The sequence below is a fragment of the Mytilus californianus genome, unplaced genomic scaffold (assembly GCF_021869535.1).
Source record: "Mytilus californianus isolate M0D057914Y unplaced genomic scaffold, xbMytCali1.0.p SCAF_102, whole genome shotgun sequence".
In the NCBI taxonomy this organism is placed as follows: domain Eukaryota; kingdom Metazoa; phylum Mollusca; class Bivalvia; order Mytilida; family Mytilidae; genus Mytilus; species Mytilus californianus.
Genome location: NW_026262585.1, coordinates 149,182 through 177,130, shown reverse-complemented (window position 1 = coordinate 177,130; position 27,949 = coordinate 149,182). Strand labels below are relative to the sequence as shown.

General features: G+C 32.3%; 1 protein-coding gene across 1 annotated transcript; it reads left to right on the top strand.

Moving 5' to 3' along the window:
* Window positions 1–13,934: 13,934 nt before the first annotated feature.
* Window positions 13,935–24,723, top strand: LOC127719208 (ankyrin-1-like). The gene is made up of 2 exons (XM_052225225.1): window positions 13,935–14,023; window positions 17,928–24,723. Exons 1-2 carry the CDS (start codon window positions 13,975–13,977, stop codon window positions 21,398–21,400), a joined length of 3,522 nt encoding a protein of 1,173 aa, XP_052081185.1. The 5' UTR covers window positions 13,935–13,974; the 3' UTR covers window positions 21,401–24,723.
* Window positions 24,724–27,949: the final 3,226 nt, after the last annotated feature.

Below are 27,949 nucleotides of genomic sequence, written 5' to 3'. Positions count from 1 at the left end.
CATTCCTTTGGAAAATGTGCAATTCGTTGAACATTTAAATTCGTGAAGCCCCTGTACACACGAAATCCACAAAAATTAGTATCCAGCGAATATTAATGAATCCACAGTATGAATTTCAGAAACCTGTTATCTTAGTGCTTTTATACTTTGAGGTTTTAGCAGTAAAGTTGACCTTTTTGTAAATTTCATTTATGTCAGTTAATTTGCTTTGAACATGTAGAAGAGGCGGGAATCTAAATATCATTATATCAATAAAGTACGAGATAAACGACGAGTCTGCTTATAATAGTGCAGTAGAATCTATGTGAACAACTTAGTACACTTTCAGATAAAAGGTTTCTAGTAACAAAAATCCCCAGCTCATGAAAGGTTATTTAATCCTTGTTTCTCCTTGTGTCGTATCATTTTAATTTTTCAACAGTTTGTACAGGGACGATATAATGACTGAGTAAGTAAACCAGGTTATTGTTCAGCAGTAAACAGACAAATCAATAACAGATAGAAATTATTAACTAGTACATGATTTGAAAAAAGAGATAAATAAAAAGTTTACAAATTTCAATTTTATGCGCCATCATTTAAGTCCATGATTCCTGTTCACCTTATGGATCTTTTGGATATTCCAAACGAAGCTGTTCGTAGAATAAATGAAGAAATAAGACACTAAGGTGAATAAAGTATGGTTGTCGATGAAACTATCTAAAAAATACTAAAGTTTGAAAAGCTATTTTAGACAATTCAGAATTGTGTTTCTTTTTTTAGTAAGGGAACTATTAACTGATCAAATAAGTTTGTTTAATGTCTGCTAGAACATTGTTGGTGCATTTGTGATGATCGCTTTGAGAACAAGTAGTGCAAGCTAGCTTAACCTCAAAACAGAGCATTTAAACAAATAAGAAAGACAGCAAAAGTCTGACAAACCTTTTTTTATCAAGTATGTACGAAATATAGTACCACTCACATACAGCAGGCTTTCGAGTATTTTTTCCTACCTTGCGCAATTGCGTTAAAACAAAAGTTTATATCATAACCAATGGATTTGCATATGTGAAAACAGTATTATTATTAATAACAAGTGTAATACTCAAAACACAACTAAACAACAATAAAATCAAAAGAAACCATGTACATTTTATATTTCATTTGAGTAATGATAATATTCAGACAAAACCTTTTTATATTCCATAACTCTTTTTTTTAATACTTACCATATATTGTAGGTCTTGTAGCTGCTGTAACTTCAGCCATAAGTAAGTAAATGAAAAGAATATGACTGTCCCTCTGTTATCTTTTGCACCTTTTTTTACATATATTCTTAGAGACTACCTGAGTTTTACTATTATCTTACTTATAGCTAAATGAGATAGAACGAAATATGACAACAGATGGGAAAGTATAATAAGACCACGTTTTAGCTCCCTTGAAATCGAAAATAAAAACAAATGTCATAAATCTTTTCAATTACAGCCGTCCGTTGGTAATGTATGCAGATACTTACATGTATTCCTTCAGACACGTAAAATCATGAACACAAAGTTTTGTTGATGGTATATTTGGAAAAGAAGCTTTTCGTGTCGTATAATAACCGTTCGGTTTGTGCAAAATATTTCGTGGCATGACGAAAAAAACAGTACCAGTACTCATTCATATACTGTACTTCGGTACTGGCATGGACATACGGATATTGGTTCATCAAAATTTTATGTTATAAATTTTTAAGTCGTGTATGATAAAGGAATACATTTTGTGTATATCTCCCTCTTCCAGAATTATCGCAATACGTTAGTTATTTTTGGTTTGATTAACAGTTTTGTTATTATATATTGTGATACTGTATATGGTATAAAATGGTTTCTCTAATTCTTCGTCAATTTATCCCTTTCTGCACCCATTGTATAAAACAAATTTAATCAACGTGTGGTTCGTTTGATCTCAGTTCTTCATTGGTTAAAATCCGATTATGACGTCGAATTTTCTTGCTTTCCTCTGAATTTCCTATTGTGACGGCATGAAAAAAGGCGACCATGCCTGATGACGTCACATAGAAAGGACACATCTTTTTGCAGATCATTCGAAAAGAAGGAATAAATTTGCCTGCGTATTATTTGAAAATCATTAGAGAAACAGATTCCACCACCAAATCTCGTGTAATACGATATGTATCCACTCTCGACAGTTAAATTTTAAATATTTAAAACGCTCGGCGAGCCTCGCGTTTTAAATTTGAAAATTTAACTGTCTCGAGTGGATAAATATCGTATCACACTCGATGCAGTAGTAGAATCTATATATATATATGGTATGCATATGTATTCAGTTATATAATCTGTAAGGTATGAAATGGTAGACGAACAATTTGTCTTTATTAACCGACGTGCAATTATTAAAAGCAATGGCATAAAATGGCACAGATACGAAATCAATATGGCAACATAGGAATACGGTGGAACTATGGAATTTGGAGTAAAACTATTTTGCCTATAGTCGTAGTAATCTTCATGCATGATGTGCAACTTACTGCATTACTTAGCACTCTGACTTAGAAACAACAATCGGCAAATAATCAATAATTTTGATACATGTTCCAGTCTTGCAGACAGAGAAATACGATACAAATTAATACGCTACTTGTCGTGATTGGTCCAATGTGAGTAATACAAGTTCAAGTCGAACTGTATAAATCAATGACCCTTTCTCTTAAGTATGTTAGGATTGATGATTTATAAAATAATGAGTTTTGCAAAGAAACAATTATTCCGGTGCCGTATACAAAAATACACGAATATATTAGTGACATTGTATTGTACGTATATATGTGCTAAGGTCTAAAAAAGGTGTATAAAGGCACATCACTAAATCATTTTAGTTCGGTATTCTTTAAAACCTGTTAAATGTTTTATTTCATTTAATCAGAAGAATTGGCAATCTTAAATTTGTAAATGTTAATATTTTTCCTGTTATGTTTTGAAAAAGGTATACATTAAGTTTTTAAATTTTTCCAGTAACTCTACAATTACATTTTGCAGCAAGGAACATGAAGAAAGACATACAAGAGCTCAAAGATCAAGTCAGAGGTATTTTTTTGCTTGCTATTATAGTATCAGTTACCTAATGTTATGCATAAAGTAACTTGTCCAAGCTATCAGTGTAGGTACGTACAAAATACAGTTTGATGTCGAATATTTCCGAACAGGAATGTCCAAATTAATCCTGTTATTTTATGCAGATATGTATACATTTTTGATATTTTTCAAATCGTCAAGCAGGCGATTATTTAAGAAAGTTAGGAGAATGTACGCATAATGTTTTGTCACAATAACACTTATGTTATGTAGAAAGTTTACATAGTTGATATAACTACACAAAATAGAGCAGGTAACGATAGAGCACAAAAAATAAAGTCAAGCTATTGTTCTAACTGCTATATATCACAACCTCTTTTTTCTTAGTGTTTTACCTTTCAAAGAATTTATTCTGATTATGAGTAGTATGACGGGTGATAATAGTGGATCAAACCTGCTGAACACTATGGACATTTGCGATTACCAACTGTTTCCTGTGGTATTACTTTTGCATAGTCTAGTTTTTTATGTAGATATATGTCGATTTGTGTCTTACTGATGTCAGTCGCTCTCCGATAAATGAGTTTGATTGTACCCTTGTAATCTTCCGCCTCTTGCATTGACCTCGATTCATGTTAGTAGCCTTCTGATGACTCCTGTACTTCAAACCAGGATTTACACGTATCAGATCGCCAAAAAGATGAATAATTTACCGTATCGTCGTTGTAATGATACAGCTGATAGAAGTCATTTTGTACTCGAATGTACCAACAGCCAAGTAGCTAAACATTCGGTTCTGGTGTGAAAATTGATATTTTGTTTGGTTGATAACTTCGATCTGTTGTCATATTAAAGATATCATTTACTATTAATGAACTATCTTCCTCAGGCCAAGTCATGTCTGATTTGTCATCCGGTTGTGGTTATACTTTGGGTGCTTTTGAGTTTCTTAGATGTTTCTTCTATGTTTTGAGTTTTTAAATATTTAACTTCGATCATCACTGATAAGACATTATGTGTCGAAATGCGCATCTTATTCAATAAAATGTGTACTGTTAATGTTAATACATGTTAACTGGATGTCACATTTCTAAACATTTTCCGACTTATTACACATCCATATACATTAAATTAACCCTAGCCAAAGTCATTCAATAAATAAATAAAAATAAATAAACCAATAAGAAAAATCTTAAAGACGACTTCCAACAAACCTGTTCACATGAATTGTAAAAACAGAAACTGGGAGCTTAACTTCAATCTTTATTTTGAATTTATACCTGGACTAAAGTAGCCTATTGTTTGAACTAATTTATTTTGGTGAAAGATGCTGAAGTTGTGCTAAAGCATTGACATTAAACAGGTCAATTTAGTTCATCATAAAACTTGAAGCAACCTATAAATATATATTTTTTTGGGGATGTATTTACACGCAGTTGTTGTCACATCTTAACTTACGTCATTTTGGAATTTTAGAGTTGTGCCAGTTCATATCTCTAATTACTATTTTCATTTTAGGCATGTCTTTGAGTCGTTTTTGTGAAATTTTAAAAGTTTATTAGCGTCTCTACATATGATGTTCGGGTGAAACTGTTTCACTTTTTTTATTGTATAGAATTCAAGATTGATATAGTTTAATAATCAGAATAGATTGATCTGATTCATTTTACATCGTGCTCATACTGATGAAGGATATCTGTTATCCGAAATATTTATAGTTACATTTGTTCGTTTATTGTCATTTTTTGGTGATGTTGTACCCTTTTAGACTGGTTATATATTATATTTTGTAGTGTACTGTATCATGTTTATATGATCCATCGGCCCGTAAGATTTATCGTTGGCTATTATTCAGTCATTATATATATATATATATATATAACATCATTTGTTCGACCTGTTAGTCAAATGCGTTTTGTTAAAATAGACTGTTCACTTTTTTTGGTCTTTTGGAAATTGTTGTTTGTGCTGTATTTAGACCCCTCTACCATGACATTTGTTTTACATGCACACGTATAAAAATTGCGGTTTTTATCCAACGCAATCATAGGTTTGAACGTTGTTTTCAATTTAGACTTTTATATATTTTTTCGTTTGGGCTTGTATTATATTTTCCTTCTGGTTTATATGATCCGTTCATCCTATTTCGCTCCTTAAAATCAAGAGTCTTTCCTAAATTGAGGTAAATTATATGGCCTTCCAAATACCATTTCGATCCCTAACATCACTGAGGAGACATTAATTGTCGAAATCCGGATATGGTGTACAAATTTTTGCACCTCGTGTTTGTGGTATACCATCTTTTCCACAAGTTTATTGTTTTCTGTTTGGTATTAAATTAATATTAAGATTCATTTTGTTACATCTGGTGATCAATTTATTTGGCAATCGCCAATGGCAGTCAGCAGGGTTTAAGAACATCAGTTGTTCGACCTGTTAGTCAAATGCGTTTTGTTAAAATATACTTTTTCACTTTTTTTGGACTTTTGGAAATTGTTGTTTGTGCTGTATTTAGACCCCTCTACCAAGACATTTGTTTTACATGCACACGTATAAAAATTGCGGTTTTTATCCAACGCAATCATAGGTTTGAACGTTGTTTTCAATTTAGACTTTTATATATTTTTTCGTTTGGGCTTGTATTATATTTTCCTTCTGGTTTATATGATCCGTTCATCCTATTTCGACTCTTTAAAATCAAGAGTCTTTCCTAAATTGAGGTAAATTATATGGCCTTCCAAATACCATTTCGATCCCTAACATCACTGAAGAGACATTGATTGTCGAAATCCGGATATGGTGTACAAATTTTTGCACCTCGTGTTTGTGGTACACCATCTTTTCCACAAGTTTATTGTTTTCTGTTTGGTATTAAATTAATATTAAGATCCATTTTGTTACATCTGGTGATCAATTTATTTGGCAATTGCCAATTGCAGTCAGCAGGGTTTAAGAACATCAGTTGTTCGACCTGTTAGTCAAATGCGTTTTGTTAAAATAGACTTTTTCACTTTTTTTGGTCTTTTGGAAATTGTTGTTTGTGCTGTATTTAGACCCCTCTACCAAGACATTTGTTTAACATGCACACGTATAAAAATTGCGGTTTTTTATCCAACGCAATCATAGGTTTGAACGTTGTTTTCAATTTAGACTTTTATATATATATATATATATGTCTGCCTATGTGTAGTGACAACTGCATATTATACCTTGTCCATCGGATTTCTTATGATTAAGAGATAACAGGCTTTAGAATATTTATAAAGTGCCTAGAAAATCAACCAAACAATGTTAGAGTAGATTTGATTCTTTACTTCCTCCCAAAGCGGGGCTGGAACCTGTACTTAAGTTTACATTGTTTTGTTGATTTTCTAGGCACTTTATATACAAGTCTAAATTGAAAACAACGTTCAAATCTATGATTGCGTTGGATAAAAACGGCGTTTTTTATACGTGTGCATGCAAAACAAATTTCTTGTTAGAGGGGTCTAAATACAGCACAAACAACATTTTCCAAAAGACCAAAAAAGTGAAAAAGTATATTTTAACAAAACGCATTTGACTAACAGGTCGAACAACAAATGTTCTTAAACCCTGCTGACTGCCATTGGCGATTGCCAAATAAACGGATCACAAGGTGTAATAAATGGATCTTAAATTATAAATTTAATACCAAACAGAAAACAATAAAACTTGCGGCAAAGATGGTATACCGCAAACAAAGGTGCAAAGATTTTTGTACACCATATCCGGATTTCGACAATTAATGTCTCTTCAGTGATGTTAGGAATCGAAACGGTATTTGGAAGGCCATATAATTTACCTCAATTTAGGATAGACTCCAGAATTTTGTATATATATACACACATTGCAACACACAAGTTAGGAAAAACAACGTGCAATCTGGGTTTTATACAGTTTGTAAAAGATGACCTTACAAATACGATAGAGCGTTCATTTCGATTTCATGTAAAATTCTAACTTGAAGTGGATACAACAGTTTACGTCACGATTGCCGAACTTATATATTCCAGCAACAAATATTTCACATGCAAGCACATACACGATTGTTTGTATGAGAGCTTGTCTGAATCATATATATATATATGTTCGGAGTTATACATATATGCCATAGCTGTCACAGTTGACCGAATGGACGCGTTATTACAAATTGTTTACATGTTATTCCTGCACAATTTGAAAATAAATCTATAAGAAATAAAATAAAATGACACAATCGTGCCAATATTTATCCGGATAGTGCCCCTTTCTTATTGGGAGGGTTCAGGGAACATAGTTCCGCATTGAAAGGTACAAATTTACACATGAGAAAACGAATATATTTGGTATGATATTTATTGTAGCAATTAGAAACATAATATTTCGAGATATACTGGTACATCTTTGTCAAAAGATTAGAATCTATATTGGATTTCTTTTTTTATGGAAAATGCGTGTAGAATATTATGTTTCGCTTTAATGATTGCGTGCCATCCTTTTAAATTTCCTCTCCCCAAACAAAAACCTCAACAACTAAGATACTAACCTCCTTAAAAAAAAACACAGAAATCCAATAAAATGCAATATAAAAGAGCAAACAACAAAAAGTAAAAATTTTTTGTTATGATTTATTTACACGTTTAAATTTTCTATAAACAAAAAAGCGTCTAGCATATATATATATAATAAAAACATACGATAGTAAGTCAGTTAAAATGTCTTTTTGCGTCTAACGCTTTCGTACATCTGTAGGGACTAGTGAAGGCTAATATTTTTTTTCATATATATATGATTGGGTTCAGGTTAATATCGCAGCTTTATTCCCTAGAGACTTACCGCTGATGTTGCTAATCAAAGTTTCCTCGATTTTCTCTGATATAAAATTACAAGACCTTAATATTGTAAATAAATATTTGTTTTGATTATTATTTTTTTTTCAAAGATTACATTAAGATAATATTATAATTTACATAGATTTTATGATTTAAGTCTCGACACTTGAATTGTGTTCTAAATGATTTTACTTTGCAATTATGTGAATATGTGTATCGATTTGTTCTCACGTACTTTTGTCGGTCGGGTACTTGTTGAGTGATGGCCACAACTGACAGGGAAACCTGTATATTGCATACATTGAAAGTACTTTTATTCGTGGGGAACCAATTTTCGTGGTTTTCGTGGATGACTTTATCCACGAATTAAAGTGTCCAACGAAATAAAACAACCGTTGTCTAAATCAAGACATGGAAAGATCCCCATGTAGGTTTGACTACTGATATGATCTAGAGAATATATTAAATATCGCCAAATCTGAGAATACTATAATAGTAGTCACAGGGCAAACGCACTACAACTGCAGGCAGGATTATACCCATTTAATCTTTAAAAAAACCTTACCTGTACAACTTTTGATCTTTTAACTCTCATAAAAAAATATTTTTGATCGATGAAAGTCGGATTTCCGTTATTGATATGCTATGATAAAGTGTTTATTTTATATCCTTCTAATTCTCGTACCTAAGGGAACTAATAATTTCATGCTGGGCTTGCTTTTGATAAGAATTATTTTACAATTCAAGATACGTTTATAGCATTTGTTTATGTAACTGTTTTCTTTAGGTGCCATGTTTATGGCCAAATAACCACCTTTGATGGTCTTTAATATGTTATAACATACTCACCCCTTCTCGTCCAATGAAAAGTCAGTTTTTTACCCTCTAATTTTCATAGTACATGGCTTTCTATGCACTATGAAATGCTATACATGAATGACTTTTCATTGTACATTAATTATGAAAGTGAACTCTTAATAACTGCACTTACGATGTGTACGATCCCCTGAGGCATTTTCCTTGGGAAAAAAGCCTACTGTTTAAAGATGAAAGAGAAAAGATTAAAACAAAAACATTTTGAATTTTGCAAATTTTCATACATTTTCTAATGGTACACATATATAGAATAAACAATCAAAAATGAAATGGGGAGAAGGATGTAGGTAAATAATACTTATTTAATTTATATACCTGACATTTGAGTGAATTATTTTTTTTTTCTTTCGAGAAAACAATGCCAGACTGATGATATATGAAGCAAAGGATAGTTTTTTTTCTGGAGAAACACAATATATGTAAATTTATCAATAAAAAGTAAGCATTTAAAAGAGCGACGAAAGATTCCAGAGGGACAGTCAAACTCATAAATCGACAATAAACTGACAACGCCATGGCTAAAAATGAAAAAGACAAACAGACAAACAATAGTACACATGACACAACATAGAAAACTAAAGAATAAGCAACACGAACCCCACCAAAAACTAGGGGTGATCTCAGGTGCTCCGTAAGGGTAAGCAGATCCTGATCCACATGTGGCACCCGTCGTGTTGCTCATGTTTTCTCTAATTTTTGTGCTATTTTCACATTTCTTGATCGGTGTGAGAAAAATATTTCTCCTAACTAGTGAAAGATCTGTTCTCAGCAAATGATTGGTCGAAGTTTAATTGTGACGTTTAATGTTTTTGGTTTCTTTTGGATTTTCCTATTGTGACGTCATGAAAAAAGGCGACCATTCCTGATGACGTCACATAAAAAGTACACAACTTTCGTCAAATCTTTGAAAAGGAAGGATAAAAATCATTAAAGAAACAGATTCCACCATTATAACTCGTGTATTACGATATTTCTCCACTCTCAACAGTTAAATTGTAATTATTTAAAAAGCTCGGCAAGCTTCGCGCTTTAAATATTGAAATTTAACTGTCTCGAGTGGAGAAATGTCGTAACACACTTGTTGCAGTTGTGGAATCTATATATAACAAATCCGGTAATTCTTAATGTTGAATGGTCTGAATTCAATTATTAATACAGTGAGTTTTATAATTAAAAAAAAATCAAATATCAAAATGATTTATTTAACATTGTGTGCTTTTTATAATAAAAAAATCTCAAGGTATATAAGTATTAAGTTTTACCTGAAGAAAAAGAAAAACAATTTATCCTTTTGGTCCTCACAAACTATGTCAGTGCTATTTCATTCCATCCATTGAATTGGTCATATCCTGTGTTTTACATTTAATTAATTCATTATAAAAAGTGAACTCTTATTTAGGTTTGAATATAACAATGGGAAAGGATAATTTTGTAAGGTCACTCGAAAGTGTGAATATGTTCTAAATTGGTCAGACAATACTTGGTCATGTTGTATGAAGATTTAAGCCCAATTGATCACTCTATCTCGGATTAATTAGTATGATCACTACGATTTACACAGGCTAATGTTTACTTTGCAATTTCCTTCAATCCAGACAATATGTAACCTTCGTTTCTAATGGCTGCAATTTTTCAATTTTTGTTCTAGAAAACTAAAATCCGCGAATTTAAAAACCCACGAACATGTAAATGTTGCACAAACCACGAAAATTGATACCCACGAATTAAAGTACTTTCACAGTGTTCGGTAAATATCAGTTTTGTTTCTTATATACGATAATTAATTTTCAACTAATTAAAGAGGTGGCATATAATTAAATGTAATCTTTCAATCGAAAATGGACAGCTGGGCATTTTTATGTAGCTAATCATGTGATATGATAGGTCAGTGTAGTCATGATACGACGACATTCTGCGTAAACGTGCGTTTACTATTTTCAAAAATAGAATACGCGCTTTTTCTCGTTAACGCAGAAGTAAACGCTGAAATAAACACTTATTTGCTCTTAACAGTATTAGTAGAGTTAAACGCGAAAGTAAAAGCCCGTTTACTGCTCATATCTACTGAAATTTAAGAAATAATTCATAGAAGCCATAGATTTGTTGAAAATTTACACATGGCCTGGGCCGTTACATTCGAATTTTATCCTGAGCGTTATCGGGGGATAAAATAAACGAATATCACAACTCAGGCAATGTGTAAATTTACAACAAATCTATGGCTTCTATGAATTATTTCGATTGTAATAGGACAAAATACGGTAATTAAAAAACTGAAACTAGGGTGGGTGTCTCGTGTGTGTGGCTGTTCTTTTTTACTCCCTGTCAGATAAAGCTGGAACATTCAAATAAATCTGTAGCTTGCATAATTTATTTCGTAAATTACCAGTAGAAAATGTGATTAAATTTTTTAATTCTCAAACCAAACATTTGTCATTCTTAATTCACATGTTTTTTTATAAGCTACCGTCAAATCCGAAGTTGACATTTCGTAACTATGGAGCCGCCATGTTGACTTGCTTACATCAGTAAATATGCGAAGTTATCCAATAGAATAGAAAATAAAATAACACCTACCTCAAAAATCCATTTTAATGTAATATTATACGAATTTCGATGTTAACGTAACGGAAAACCCTTCAGCGTTAGAGTTTTCATTTGTGTGACGTCATGTTTTGGAATGACTTAAATGCGCCGAAAGCATTAATGGACTTTCGCGGAATTTGTTATTTTGTATATAATTCTTTTTAATATGCATCCGAATAAGAATAAAAGTTATGTAGTCTTTTTTCAATTGTATTTTTTAAAACAATAAAATCGGCATAGCGCTTGCAAATAGATTTCGATAGATGTGGATTTACGTGGGAGGTATATTGACTTTAAACATGTTTTATTCATTAAGATATGAAAAGGATTGAGCAACAGGCACAGCCTATAAAAGCTCTCTCCATAATACATGTCCAAGGTATAATTCAATTATAACATGTATAACAACTGTATTTAAAATAATGCAATATAGTGAAACATGCATGCTACTTATGAGCACCCACGAGCAAATATATGTTTACAGTGATACTTACTAAGTGCAAAGTATATTTAAGTATATAGGTAATTACTCATCATTTATTTTTAAGTACCTTGAAACATGCAAATATCCTTTATAAGTCATTAGAAATAGTGGAATAAATGAACTAATGTTGAAATGGAGGAGAAAAAAATAAAAAATAAAAGTAAATGAAACAAAAATTAAGTAAGTTTCAAACAAAACGTTCAGTGTCTCTGATATATTTCTGAACAGATTTAAAAATAGCAATATTCATATCATATGAAAAAAATCTGTTTCCAAAAAGTAATATTTTAATATTTATGTCAACATTATCAGCAATGGAGTAAACGGAATCAAGAAGGATCTGTCTTACATCATTGTACTTAGAACAAATAAAAAAGAAATGCTGGTTATCCTCAACAGGGTGGTTGCAGTTTGCACAAAATAGTTCTCGGATAAGAACTGATTAAACAAATGAAATTTCAGGTTGCTAGCATTATTTCTATCTTGACAATGACTTATATTAAGTTTCCTTATCCCATAGTGGGAGGTATACTGTAACATCCATTATTATATATATCTCTGAGTCTGCGCTAAGTATAGATATATCGAGAATGTTATCACGGTGTTGTTTACAAAGCGAAAGAAGCACGTCATATTATACTTTGGAATTAACGCTGAGTTTACATGACGTGCGCTGGTTATTTTGAACTGCACGTCTATTTATAATGCAACCAAATGTACAGATATCAGCCACTTTTTAATGCTAAATATTTTGCCGAAATATGATTGTTTTATATATTAAAGTTAAAGGTATGTTTTGTATAAAAAATCAAAGAAGAGTAGTTACAAACTTCCAAAATATCAAAATGCTAGATACAAACATTTCATTCAGATTTCGTTTCTTCTCGATAAAACTAATTGTACAGATAAGATGTAAATCGTGGATGATTTATCAAATACAATAGTAAAGTACATTGTACTTAGCTTAGCAGTGTTATAGATACGATAAGTATGTGTTGAACAATTTTTTAAATTTATGATTTATCTGCAACTTTGAATATTTGTTTTCGATATTTACCTACTGAAAGGAACGTAACATAGCAACATGTTGATATAACAATGTTTTTCATAATTTAATTGATGTCATCCTTATTCCTACCTTGCTAAATATACTCTGCAAGAAGAAAAAGAAATGCATAATAGATTTTTAAGAATTTTAATACATGCATTTTTAATAAAACTTTACAAATTACAAATATAGATATTCATTTTAAAATTATTTTATTTGAAAAGAGAAAATCAATTCCTTTGAAATTGACGAACAAAAGTCATGCAGTTTATCACAACAAGGAATACTGCAAGTCACATTAAAACTAATATCATGTATGACCAACTTGCACTGCCAACACTGTTCTGCTTCTTCCATGCCTGGACTTTATTACTGTTGTTACGTTGTTGCTTGGAATTGCTCACCATTTCTTTTACAACATTTATCGGAGATGATCGATGGTATGAGGCGGACGTTGACGTTGTTGCCCACATATATTCAAGTTGGTCCTATAAGTGTTGAAATCAAGTTTTTTTGCTCAAGGTTTTCAAGCAACTGTCACTTGAATCAGTTTTCTCTTATAACTGCCTGCGTTGATCGATGAACAGATATAATAGACATTTTGTTTTTCATCGAACATATGGTCCTTATTTACTCAAATGATTGACTTGGGGTTTACGATATGGTAAGGGACTGATCTTATCCGACAGGCAGCAATATCCCTTTTAATTCGACTTAGGGCGGTGTGGATGTAGAAAGACAGTCACGTCCGGTCTGCACGGTGACGCCAAATCCTGGTGTTAAAAAAGAGTAGCAAACCCTATTTAATAACATTTACAACAACTCTTTCAGGAGTCCTTGTTGTGCTATTACAATGCAAACTATATTTTCCTGTCCAGCGTTTCCCCGTTTTTTGGTGGCATTCCCAATCTTGGGATTCCGTCACTTCGGTCGGTCCAATTGCAACATTAACTTATTGTATTATATTTATTTTTGACTGATCTTAATAGGAATGAACTGGACGCAGAGCAAAGAACAATCCATATGTCTGTTTTAATTTCAGTTGAACCTGTTGCAACAGCGACTTCAGATCTTAAACATGAAATCATGAAATGGAAAACAGAGCTGGAAGAGGTTATCCCAAAAAATATAAGAGGTATATTCATACAGATGCTTTTGACTTTTTAGAATTTGGCAAGGAAATACTTAGGCATTTTTATGTATTCTGCGATTAGTATGGAAAACTAACTGTCGAAACTATACAAAAAACGACAAACAAGAAACACTTCAACAAACGACAATCATTGAACAACATGTTCCCGACTACGGACAGGTGCAAAAACATGCAGCTGGTTTGAACGTCACAAGAGGCGCCAACCTATACCATAACCTGAAATAATTGTGTAAAATCACAACATAGAACACCATACAATAAAATATCAATTGAAATGACTTAACTTAACCAAAAGACAACACACACAAGTAAACATACACTGAACGAAAACATTTGATCTATGTATATGACACAATGTATATACAACATTAATAAAAAAAAAGTGTAAAACAATATCATAAAGACAACTATAACCTTGGTATAAATGCTGTTAAATAAAATAACGATCACAGGCAAATACACATAATTATGTTGCACGGAGTCCATGGAGTTCGGAAATATTTTTTACCAAATGAATAAAGTTGTTGTTTATAGTACGAGAACATAAATATCATTTATAGTATATACCGAACACACACCAAAGGTGCTACATACTAAAAATAGTGACACGAGATATAACACGAATTACGTTAAAAAAAAAAAAATGCATTACAAAATTTATCAACAGGTCAAATTACGTTAGTGCTTTACATGGGTACTCGCAGTTACTGAGGCTAGTTAAAATAAAAAAAAACAATGTATAATACAAAATCATGCATCAGAGACTAAAATCAACTACTTAACATGATGGTCAGTCAAAGAAGACATGACATGTGCAATGCCAAAATAAAAGTATCGACAGGCAGTAGGATATTTAGGATTTAACCTTTTTATAAATATGTATCATGTTATATATAGATAAAGTAATCTCTACATGTATATAGAAGATGATAGACATAGGAAGATGTGGCATGAGTGCCAATGAGACAACTCTCCATCCAAGTAAAAATTTATAAAATTAACCATTATAGGTCAAGGTATCCCTTCAACACGGAGCCTTGTCTCAGACCGAACAGCAAGCTATAAAGGGCCCCAACAATTACTAGTGTTAAACCATTCAAACGAGAATTTTGAACAGCTAATTTATAATTATAAACATATAGACATATGTGAATATTTTTTAAGCCATGCACAATCTACAAATTATTTCGAATACGAGCAAGACAAGTCGAAATATATATATATATATATATATATATATATATATATACAACAAGTCTAAAAGGGTACAACGTCACCAAAAATAACAATAAAACGAACAATATGTTAATATTTCAAATATATATAATGTTTTTTTCTTTCTTACCGGCATCGACGTTATTATAGGTATAAGGGCCACTTCCAAAACCTGATAATTGTCCCAGAATATACCGGAAAGTAATGTGTTCACAAGAAGGGATGTCCGAATCCTGTTTTTGGCAAAACAAAAACAGGATAATGTTGATAATTTCGTTTCATTAAACCGCAAATGGAACTTTATATATATTATTGATCTTTAATTAAACTAAAATGACAGCACAATTTTTTTACAAATTACTTATTTAATATCTATATTATTGATACCTCGAACCCTTGCATACTTATTTCTCGGGGAACCCTTGGTATCTAAAAATCAGTGGTACATATTCACATCCCATTACCATCATTCCAGTAACAGTATGTTTGATGCATATTTAAAATGGTTCAATTATTTATTATGTTACTGCAATTGAAAATTGGGGGCATATTGTTTTCCCCTGTGTGTCCGTCCTTCCGTCCGTCCGTCCGTCCGTCCCATTATGTGTATATAGTTATTCAGCTCAACTTCTCCTACAGTTTGAATCCTAGGATGTTTTCACTTCGCTGTCTGTTTGTACATATATATGAAAGGTGTGCATGTGGTCAGAGTTTTGATTTTTATTACTAGTCGCTCTTTAGGGAGATATTTGAACTTTGTCATTTTTGGGGTAAACGCAGTTAAATTTGTTTGTTATTTTGAAATAAAACGTTGCATCTGCAGGGGCATCACTTGTGTCTTTTACATTGACTTTGTTATAATAAAGTTACTTTAGAGTGGAGTGCGGGGGCATCACTCTGTCTGGTTGTATTATGAGTTAAAGCTCTTTTCTGTAATGGTGTCTTTAATTTAATGACTCTATCTATGATCTAATCACGGCTGCATACTCGCAAAATTGCCGGTCCCCTCTGAACTTCAGATGTTTATATGGCTTCAAAGACAACAATATGATATATACATGTATTCATGTAACTATTTGTATTCCTGTCGCGATTTTTTTTTATACATTTTGTCAGTAACACCAATACGCAACAGTCTACTATATGCGTGATTGTGCTGTTCGTTGTTCTATGGATGATTGATTGGACTTTGCAAACAAATAGCTAGGGCTAATATACCCTGAATTCAATTCAGAATTACGAAATTTATGAAAATCCTCTAATTTTCAATCTTTACTAGTTCCCAGTATCACAAATCCGAATGAGAACACGTGTATTTGAATTCCAGTAAAGTTTTACAGCTTTTATATTTTGACTTTTGGGATTGAAACACTTCCAACGGAAACTTACCCTACAGATCATTTCTGAATCCATATAAGGTCAATTGTGTCAACTGGATCTGAAGCGTTATGTTCTTAAGGTGTAAAACCACCATTGATTTTCCCCTATTAGTCTTTTTTAAATTTGCACTTTTCAAAAAATTGTGCAGAATTTAACTTTGTTTCAAATAAAAAAATACTTGGCATGAGTAAAGTTTTATCCTGTCCAGTACTATAGAAAAAAATTCACATAACATTTCATTGCATATAAGAAAATAACCATCACTGGAAGTTAACCAATCAAATCTCTCCCCTTATTTAACCTGTGTACAAGCTTTAGTAACCATGTAACCTCAAGTTTACAAAATATTCTATAGAAACCCCAAATAAAAAAATAATGGTGCTTTAAAATACCCAAGACATATGTTTATGGAACAGAAATGTTTTACTGCAATAAAATGTAGGATTACCTACAACTGTCAAATTCAAGGGAATATTTTTTTTCGACCTATTTTCGTATACAACCGGATTGGATGTACCATGATTTTGTGGTATTACACCTTAATGCTTAATGGATTTATAAACGGACAATTTATGAAAGGTGTGTTATTTATCATGTCAATACCGAAGTATTGATCCGAAGATCTCAATGATCCCTTGGGAACTGATAGTGCACAAGCAGTGGTATCGATTCAGTACTATACAAAATTCAACACTTTATATAAATTGCCTGCGTCTTCTTTATCACTATGAGGCGTATCTCTCAGTATTATGAATGCATATTGGAAAACATGGAAAAGACTGAACACGATCTGAAAAATCTTAAGGTTTTTTAATTATTATTGTTTTCGATTCTGTTTGGAAAAGACCGGTCACGTTTTATATAAATGAACTCAAAAACAATGTGTCTAAATTGTTATAGTGAGAGTCTCAACCGGTCTGGAATGCCTGAAGTAACTATATGGAAGATACATAATTATAAGACAAACCATTTAACAAACGACTACAAATATCTTTCTTCTTTGAGTGTTCTTGATTGCAAACATTTCCAGTTCCGATAATTTTGACACCAATAATTTAGTGAAATATATATGTTCTATTTACATCATTCAGTTTTTACGCCAGATCATACATACTGATCGGAGGTTTGAAATTAGAAAGTTTACATTTTAAGCGATATTTTAGCGAAGTACTTACCCACAATCAATATTGTTTAGCTGTTTAAGTGTGAAATCTAATGGAAAAGTATATACAAATAAGTTTAAGGTGTGGTATTTCAAGTTAATGAAGTCTTTTTATTTCCTTGTTTTCAGACAACAATCAAATTCTTGAAGACTGGATAGAACATGATAAAAAGTTTGTATCAACAAGAGCAAGCGCCAACGTAATTAAGTGTTTGCAAATAAACAGCTGTGTGATTTTGACTGGCCCTCCTGGAGTTGGAAAATCATTCGTAGCTAGACATGCAGCATTACTATTACAAAAAGAAGGATATAAAATAATACAGGTGGTCTCACCAGAAGACATTCGTGTTTTTTATCAACCTGGTGAAGACATAGTCTTCTTTGTAGATGATATGTTTGGAAACTTTGTTACTAATCAGTCTCAGATTGAACACTGGAAAAAACTATCACCTGTTTTGAAAAGTATTTTTGCAGAAAGCAATTGTAAGATTATAGCATCATGTAGGTTTACAATTTGGAGTGATGATAACATGGATACGTTTAGGATATTATCATCCCTTAAATTTTGCGAATGTAACTTAGTATCGGATAAGTTATGTCTCACATCTGATGAGAAAACAGATATTGCCAATATTTATATTAATAAAAGCGGACGCGATGTAAATAAATTATTCCGAAATAGTGATTTTTTCCCACTACTGTGTTCTTTATCTTTTGTTAGAAAAGATGAAAACATCAACGAATTTTTCAAAAATCCATTTGAGGTCTATAAACGTGAGCTAGATAAGTTAAGTACGAAAGATGATGAAGGGAAATGCAAAGTTTGTAGTCTCGCTTTGTGTGTTCTATTCAATAACAATTTGAGTGAAAAATGGTTCCGGGGTAAAGTTACCCACCAACAACGACAGATATTCCAGGACCTGCGTAATGCTTGTGGCTTGAACAGTAACACAACAAAGGCAAAACTTAAAATTGCACTTGATACTTTAGATGGTACATTTATATGTAAACGCAGAGGTAGTTATAGTATCACACATATGAAATTGTTTGACTTTCTCGCTCATTATTTTGGTGATATAATGATGGAATGTTTAATAAATCATGGTGATAGGTATTTAGTGAATGAACGTTTTATCTGGAAGCAGTCTACAGATTACGAGAAGTGTAAACACGACTTCTTTATTGAAATAGACGATGATTATATAGAACCATATCTAGAAAGGTTGATAACTGATTGGTTAAAAGGAGAGGTGTTAGTTGTATTTAGTAATATTAATATGAAAGTATCACTATTTCGACAACGATTATTAGATTATTTACTAGCATTGGACGAATCACTACAAATAACACTAAGTAATACAAAAGATACACTGTTTCCAAGGGAAAACCCTGGATCAGGTACTACTCCACTGATTGCGTCTTGTTATTATGGTTATACTACCCTGGTAGAGTGGATATTAGGTAAAGATGTGGATGTGGATCAATGTAAGTATAATAAGGTCGGAGGAGTGTACATGGCATGTCAAAAAGGTTATATTGATATAGTGAAAATGCTAATAAGGAACAATCCAAACCTCAATCTGTGTGACGACTATGGCTGTTCTCCATTGTACATGGCCAGTAAAAACGAACATACTGATATCGTAAGATTGCTCCTAGAACAGAATTCTGACGTTGAATTATGCGATTTTAATGGTTGTAGTCCTCTTTACATAGCAAGTAAGAATGGATATAATGAAATAGTACGTTTGCTCTTAAAGAAGAATCCAGACGTTGATTTATTTGACGATAATTGCTGTACGCCTATTTTTATGGCTAGTAAGAATGGTCATACTAATATAGTACGGTTACTCTTAAAACACAATCCTGCCGTTGATCTATGTGATAATAGTGGTTGTAGTCCTCTATTTATAGCAAGTACGAATGGATACGAGGATATAGTAAGATTGCTTTTAAAGAAGAATCCTAATGTTAATCAGTGTGATACTAATGGTTGTAGTCCTCTTTACATAGCAAGTAAGAATGGATATAATGAAATAGTACGTTTGCTCTTAAAGAAGAATCCAGACGTTGATTTATTTGACGATAATTGCTGTACGCCTATTTTTATGGCTAGTAAGAATGGTCATACTAATATAGTACGGTTACTCTTAAAACACAATCCTGCCGTTGATCTATGTGATAATAGTGGTTGTAGTCCTCTATTTATAGCAAGTACGAATGGATACGAGGATATAGTAAGATTGCTTTTAAAGAAGAATCCTAATGTTGATCAGTGTGATACTAATGGGCGTAGTCCTCTTTACATGGCAAGCATGCATAGGCATAATAATATAGTAATTTTGATCTTAGAAAATAATCCTGACGTTGACCGGTGCGACAATAGTGGTTGTAGTCCTCTATCTATAGCAAGTACGAATGGATACGTGAATATAGTAGGAACGCTGTTAACGAGGAATCCTGATGTTGATCAATGTGATAGTAATGGTCGTAGTCCTCTTTACATGGCAAGCATGAACGGACACACGAATATAGTGGCATTGCTCTTAGAAAAGAATCCTGAAGTTGATCAATGTGATAGTAATGGCTGCAGTCCTCTTATCATGGCCGTTAAGAATGGATATTCTGTTATTGTAGCGATCCTCTTAGAGAAGCATCCTAATGTGGATCTTCGTGACAATAATGGGTATAGTCCTCTCTACATTGCCAGTGCCAATAAACATAGGGATATAATAATGTTGCTCTTGAAGAAGAATCCTAATGTTGATCAATGCGATGCTAATGGATGTAGTCCTCTCTACGTGGCAAGTACGAAAGGATATGCTGGTATAGTAGAGAGCCTCTTACAAAAGAAGGCAAACGTAAATCTGTATGACAAAAATGGTTATAGTCCTCTTTATATGGCAAGTAAGAACGGACATGAATATATAGTTATGCTGCTGTTAGAAAAGGAGGCTAAAGTTGACATGTGTGGTTTTGATGGCTGTAGTCCTCTCCACATTTCAAGTAATAACGGACATACTCGTATAGTAAAGATGCTCTTAGAATATAATGCGAACATACATCTGTGTGACAAAAATGGCTTAAGTCCCCTCGACATGGCAGGTAGAAATGGACATAAAGATATTCAAGTGTTGCTCTTAGAAAAGGCTATCCACATTGCAAGTACGAAAGGAGAAACAATGATATTAAAACGTCTATTAAAAATGAATCGTAACGTTGACATGCGTGACGATAATGGCCGTAGCCCATTGTACATGGCAATTGATAATGGACATTATGATACAGTAGAGTTGCTCTTAGAAATGAATCCAAACGTTAATCTGTGTGACAAAAATGGTTATAGTCCTCTTTATATGGCAAGTAAGAACGGAAATGAATATATAGTTATGCTGCTGTTAGAAAAGGAGGCTAAAGTTGACATGTGTGGTTTTGATGGCTGTAGTCCTCTCCACATTTCAAGTAATAACGGACATACTCGTATAGTAAAGATGCTCTTAGAATATAATGCGAACAAACATCTGTGTGACAAAAATGGCTTAAGTCCTCTCGACATGGCAGGTAGAAATGGACATAAAGATATTCAAGTGTTGCTCTTATAAAAGGCTATCCACATTGCAAGTACGAAAGGAGAAACAATGATATTAAAACGTCTATTAAAAATGAATCGTAACGTTGACATGCGTGACAATAATGGCCGTAGCCCATTGTACATGGCAAGTAAAAATGGACATTATGATACAGTAAAGTTGCTGTTAGAAATGAATTCAAACGTTATTCTGTGTGACAATGAAGGTTGTAGTCCTCTGTACATGGCATGTAAGAAGGGATATACGGATATAGTAATGTTGCTTTTAGACAAGAATCATATCATTGAGCTGTGTGGTCCTCTCAATATGGCACGTGAAAATGGACATGATGATATAGTAAAGTTGTTCCTAGAAAAAAAATCCGATGTTAATTTAAGTCAATAATAGCTAATATTATAAATTCGTATATTTTAACTAATTTGATTCGTTCAGGGATAGTCACATATTTTAGAAGGAAGATGGAAAACGGCGGAGAGCAAAAAGCATATTGCACGGTTATTTTTGAAATATCTAAAAATCGATATACTGTGTTACGTCATGTATTGAATTTCATGATATTGTTAAAAGTTTTAAAAAGTCTATATTTTTTATCGAGTATTTGAAGAAAACAATCTTCAAATACAGAAGATGTAAACAAAAAACACAAAAAAAACCCTAAATAACATCTAATATGTTGTTATTGTCTAGGAGACAATAGTATATCTATAAAATTCCAACAAAATCAATTGATCGAATATATTACGCTGAAGAGTTTGATACAAATATGGTATGAAATTAATAATATAACAATTATAGCCTTTGTCATGTTTGTATGAGGTCAATACATGATATATCGACCCACACAAGTATATCGACCTTGGACTTCGTTCTCGGTCAGTAAACTTCTTTCAGGTCAATGTATCCTTGTATAGACCTCATACAAAGGCTATAATTGTATATTATAGTAAAATGTATCCAGCAATAATAAATAAAAATAAGGATATATTAATGTTTCTCTTATGAAAAATCTTGACGTTTGTCTTTATGACAAAATAAATGCAGTACCTTTACATGGCAAGTATAAATAGATAAACGGTTTTAGTAATGTTGCTTCTGTTCCCCTTCTGCATGTCAATTATAAATAGAAATAGGAATATAGTTACGTTTCTCCTGATGGACATATCATCACATAACCTGCGATACGTTAATGGTTCCAGTCCTTTATCTGCTGGAAGTATAAAGGAATATAAGCATACATTTATAATATGAGAAGGTTACTCTTACGAGATAATCCTAAACTTGATATGCATGGCTAAAATAGCTGTACATCTCTCTTAATGACAAGTCATAATGGAGATTGCAGTTAATTGAATAATGCTATTGTTTAGAAGGTGACTTATTACTTTTCATGTTGCCTTCATTATTGGTATGATATATGTTGCCCGTATCTCCTAGACCAAAATGCTTACATAAATTGAGCAAGGATAATAAAAGGACTCTGTCAGTGTATGCATGTGAGTAAGGATTTAGTGATATTGTACGTGTATTGTGTTTGATAAAAGAGCTTATACGGATATTTGTACACTAGTTTTGAAAATCAGTTTTGGGTGATTTTTTGGTTTATTGTAAACCTTTATAACTGTGCCAAAACAGGCAGACGTTTATAAAAATAAGAAAGCAACGAATGAGGTTGTTACATTTGATATATTTGCTTTTTTGTGCATATGTGTTAAATATTTGTTTGTGTTTATGTGTATTAAGATACTTGTGAAACTTGTACATTCTGTCCTTATTGTTTATGATATTATCGTATTCTTGTCTTTCATTTTGCTAATGTGCTTAGTCTGTATGCCTTTTGGTGTTACTCCAAAAACTTGCTTGTTGCTCGTCTTTCATTTTTGCTATGCACTTTTTCTATATGCTCTTTTATGTTCCTCTCTTTCATATATGACGTGGCTTTGTACTTATACATCCAATCATTGTGTTATTGTACTATATTGTAAATGTGTGTATTCTTGTCTTTAATTTTTGCTAATATGCTTGGTATGTATGCCATTTTGCGCTTTTTTGTTACATGTTTGTATGTTTGTTTAGTGATTAGAATTATAGCACAATGTTAACTGCTGTATTTTTTACATTTTTACCTATTTTGTCTGCTTGTTTTGTTCACGCACCGTTGTAAATAAAATGGAATTTGATGCAACTGTCATACAAGTAAGAGGTTTAGCTGTGCTACATAGTATCTGCCCTTAGTTACCTGTAAGTACCTGCTACATGTGCTACACACTATTTTCTCACATAGACGGTAATTAAATGTGACGTCTTCAACGACTGTTAGACATTTGCGGAAACTGTCATACACCTACGATTAGAATTAGAATTACACTTACAGGTAACATTTAAATCTTGGGCTTACTCAAAGTGTAAAAATAAACCGTCAATCCAAAACAATATAACGATAGTGATGTTTTTCTGTAGTTGAACAACGACTTTTTTTCTAATATATTTGCAGCAATGTGTTAACATTAATTATTGTATCCGGTTTTATCTAGGTTGAAAATGCTGTAATTGTAAGAAGTATGATAGAATGAACCAACATTATTTTAAAAATAATTTTAACATGAGACACACAAAATATCGCAATTGTCGTTGCAGTAACTAGATTGTGACTATTGCTGAAAAAAAATCAGCAATACTTTGTGTTAGGAAAGGTGCAATCAACCAAGGAGCATGTTAGCATGTTCATGCTAAGACATACTTTCTCTCTTGTATTTTGTTTTAAAGAGAATGAGGAAATACAGCGGACGGGTGTTTTGAGATATTTATTCTTCATGACATTTCACTTGCCGTTTGGTATAATTTTGAAAACTTTTATTTTTCCTGAATAGGACAAACACTTTTGTCTACGTTTTTGGTTTCAAAAGCAAAAAATCACAACTACAGTTATCAACGAACTTCTTTATGGCGGAAATATATTTTAGACTGTTCGCCAGACTCAGTTGAAATGTAAGAATAGGTGTACTCAAATAGTTAAAACTTTGCTCGACTATCTATGTTTTCAACAGCAACAAACAAAAAATGACAAACGAGTTCCAAGTAGTTTTTCTTGTAAGCAATTATTATAAAAGAGATCTTGGGAATCATTAAGTATGGACAGGTTGTATTTTCGCGGTGTCGATGATTATCCCCCATGAACATGGGTGGGACTGGTATACTCGAAACATGAGCTTTAACCCCTGTTCCGAGACTGGTACTATTTTCATGGAATTGAAATATGGAGTGCACTGAGGACGCAGGGGTCGATCCAGCAATTTTCAAATTAGGATTCCAACCCAAGATAAAAGGAGGGGGGGGGGGGGGGGTCAGACCATATGTCCCTAATCAAAAACATTGATCGGCAAAAAAAGGGGTGTTTCAACCCCCGGAACAGCCCGTGATCTCTCACTGCGACGTTGTTCATTTCAACACAAAGTTTATACGCAAATCTATTTATTTGATTGTTCGGGATAAAAAATGCAAAAGTGTAGCAGGCGAGAAGAAATTTGATAAAAAAAAATCACAATCGGCAAGGCAACAGCTGCGGATACAAAGTTGTAATCGTGCATAACAAAAACGACACCAACATTACTATTTCAAATGAAACAGTGTGTAGAGTATCCTCTGACCAATGTTTTTGCTGGTTTTCGTAAACTAATCATTGCATTAAAAGTACCCTGTTTCGCGGGGAAAGTCTATTGCTCCTGTTGATAATATATGCATATCATACATCTATCTACATCTATCTACACCTTTGGTCCTTATAAATCCTTGTCTTCAAATATTCGGCTTTGTTCGGTCCTGATGGTAAATCCAGAAAATCGCTTCGGACACATGACATTTTAACGTGTTGCGTACATCTTTTTTTATAGATAACACCATTTGTAATTTGGATCTGTATTGTTAGTTTGTTTTTGTATTTTGAGATGACCCCTTGTTTTTGTCACCTGTAATCGTAAGTCTAAAGTGTAATCCTAGGTATAGACCTAGTGTCCGCAAATGTCTAATATGACACATTCTTTTGCATATTTGACATTGATATTTTAAAACATTATCAAAACAGAGACATTTCTAAAGTATTCAAAATAAAATCTAAGTGTTACATTCAACAATTTATTTAACTATTTATTGTAAAATATTATGGTAAAAATGTTACCGATACTTGCGTGTGTAATTCTTAGTTCGTCCTTTATTTTGTGTATTTATGCATTGATTTGATATTCATGTCTCTAATTATGCAATGGAATACAAATATTCTCACAACTTCGGTTTATAATTGGAGAATGGGAACAATTCTTTACATGATAAAAAAAAAACCCAATGGATCACAGCAATACTGAAAGTCTTTCGATAGAACATTAAGTTTAACAAGTAGGTGTATTGTACATTTATAGCTTATTTTACAACGATTCAAAACATTCATAGATAAGGGAGATAGTAACAGATTGTTATTACATTGCGCTTATTTGAAATACAGTAGATAATAAGCTACCTCCGTTATAAAAGGTTCATTTTTGGTTAAGTTTTATAGGCTACGTTACAATGATACCAAATTTACTAATGCCTAAATTTGATACAACACACACACTTTTGATTTACGCAATACCACTCATGTTTACATGTTCAATGTTCAATTTTTCTACACTAAAAAACAAAAGAACATATTGCTATAGACCAGTGTGATATTATTGCAAACTTCAAAATATACCTTTTACGACTATCTTAAATTTAAGTGGAAGGTCATGGATCTCAAATTAACAGATCGTTGGTCCCTACTATGTTTGGTTTAAGTGTTATACTGCTAATCAGTTTGTTTCAGAAATACTTTTTTTAAAAAGTCACCAAACCATTATAATCTTCATATATTGGAGTTGCGATATGCCGTAACCAACATTTTGACACTGACTAATTGCAAGAAAACCTGAAAAATAAAATACATTACCTTGACCTTGTATCTTGATCTTAATTTTCTTTTTATGTACGTAGGACCATTGGATAGATGTTATAATACAAATGAAAGCCATTTTGGAACAAGATCAACACAAAATGTTGTCCGCATCAATTAAGAGTGCCTGCATGACCTCTTTTTAAACAAAGTATTGAATCGTCACGAAAAATCAGTGGTGTTCAAATCTCTCGCTACTTTGTATAAACAATGTTCACTGTATCAGTGAGCACTCATTATATTTGCACTTTACCATAAAAATTGTACAGACATATCATCAATTAGTAAATTTGCAAAATTAGGAATGATAGCATTATTGAGACCCAATGATAACAAACGTGTGTTCAAATATTTTAAGAGTGCCAGCATGTCAATTTTTACTTAAAATATGCAATTGTCCGTAGTTTTATATCTGCTGCTTGTTTGTCTTCGTTGTCAATATAAAGGAATTTGATGCGACTTTCATACAAGTGAGAGGATTAGCAAGCTTTAAAATCAAGGTTCAATCCACCATTTTCTACATACGAAAACTTATGTACCAAGTCAGGAATGTGACAGTTGTTATTCATTCGTTTGATATGTTTGAGCGTTTGATTTTTTCGTTTTGAATTTTCCTCGGAGTTCAGTATTTTTGTGATTTTGTTTTTGTATTATTTTCTAACAAAAATATTTGATCGCATCAAACAAGACTGACCATATTTGAACTTAATTATGCAAATGTATACATTGTTCAGCTAAATATTGAATAAGTAAACTCAGGATGGATGGTTTAATACAAAGACAGCAATATTGAAATACAATAATTACAAAATTGTGTTAGCATCAATTCCAGATGCCAGCATATCCTTTTTATATTCAAAATATTGAACTGTCAAAAAACTCAGTCGTATTCATATTTCAGGCTGGTGTGTATAAAAAAAATATTAGACCTCATCAACCAAAACAGACCATTTTTAAACTGTATTATGAAAACTACAAAGTTGGATCATACATCAACTTATTTGTTAACTTAGACATGTTAGATCTGATTGTATAATACAACTGATAGTAATATTCGTACACTATGACTACACAACTTTTTCTACATCAATGAATATGGCCAGCATGTCCTTTTTGTATTCAAAACACATGTGTAATGACAATCTTTTTGTTTTTGTTTAAATCAGGATAATTTATGTAACAAAACTGTGATCCAACCTCAACCAGACATGGGGCCAATTAGAATGCAATATAATGCATTATATTACAATTACTTTGACAAAACCATGCATTAAATTACAATTGCAATTGCATGCATTTATCAAAGTTATGCATTATATTACAATAACTTTTGCAAAATAATGCATTGAATTACACATTACATTTGTAAATGTTATTATTAGGTGGAAAAAAAAACATTTTGAAAAACAACATGAAGTCACAAAAGATTCTAGCATGTGCAATAACTCTACCGTATACATAATGAATTTAAGTATCAAGTAAAAAGTGTATTCAATACAACTATTACATTTTAACATCATTAGAGTTTCAAGGTATATAGATCTCTGGGTTTTCTCTCAAAAACAAATTACAGAGATGAAGTTAAATATTGATTTTAACTA

Bases quoted from the DNA above. Each gene is read 5' to 3' on its own strand.
- LOC127719208 (XM_052225225.1), top strand. From the start codon at position 13,975: ATGAAATGGAAAACAGAGCTGGAAGAGGTTATCCCAAAAAATATAAGA. The intron at 14,024-17,927 runs GTATATTCATAC...CCTTGTTTTCAG, and splicing joins TATCCCAAAAAATATAAGAG to ACAACAATCAAATTCTTGAA.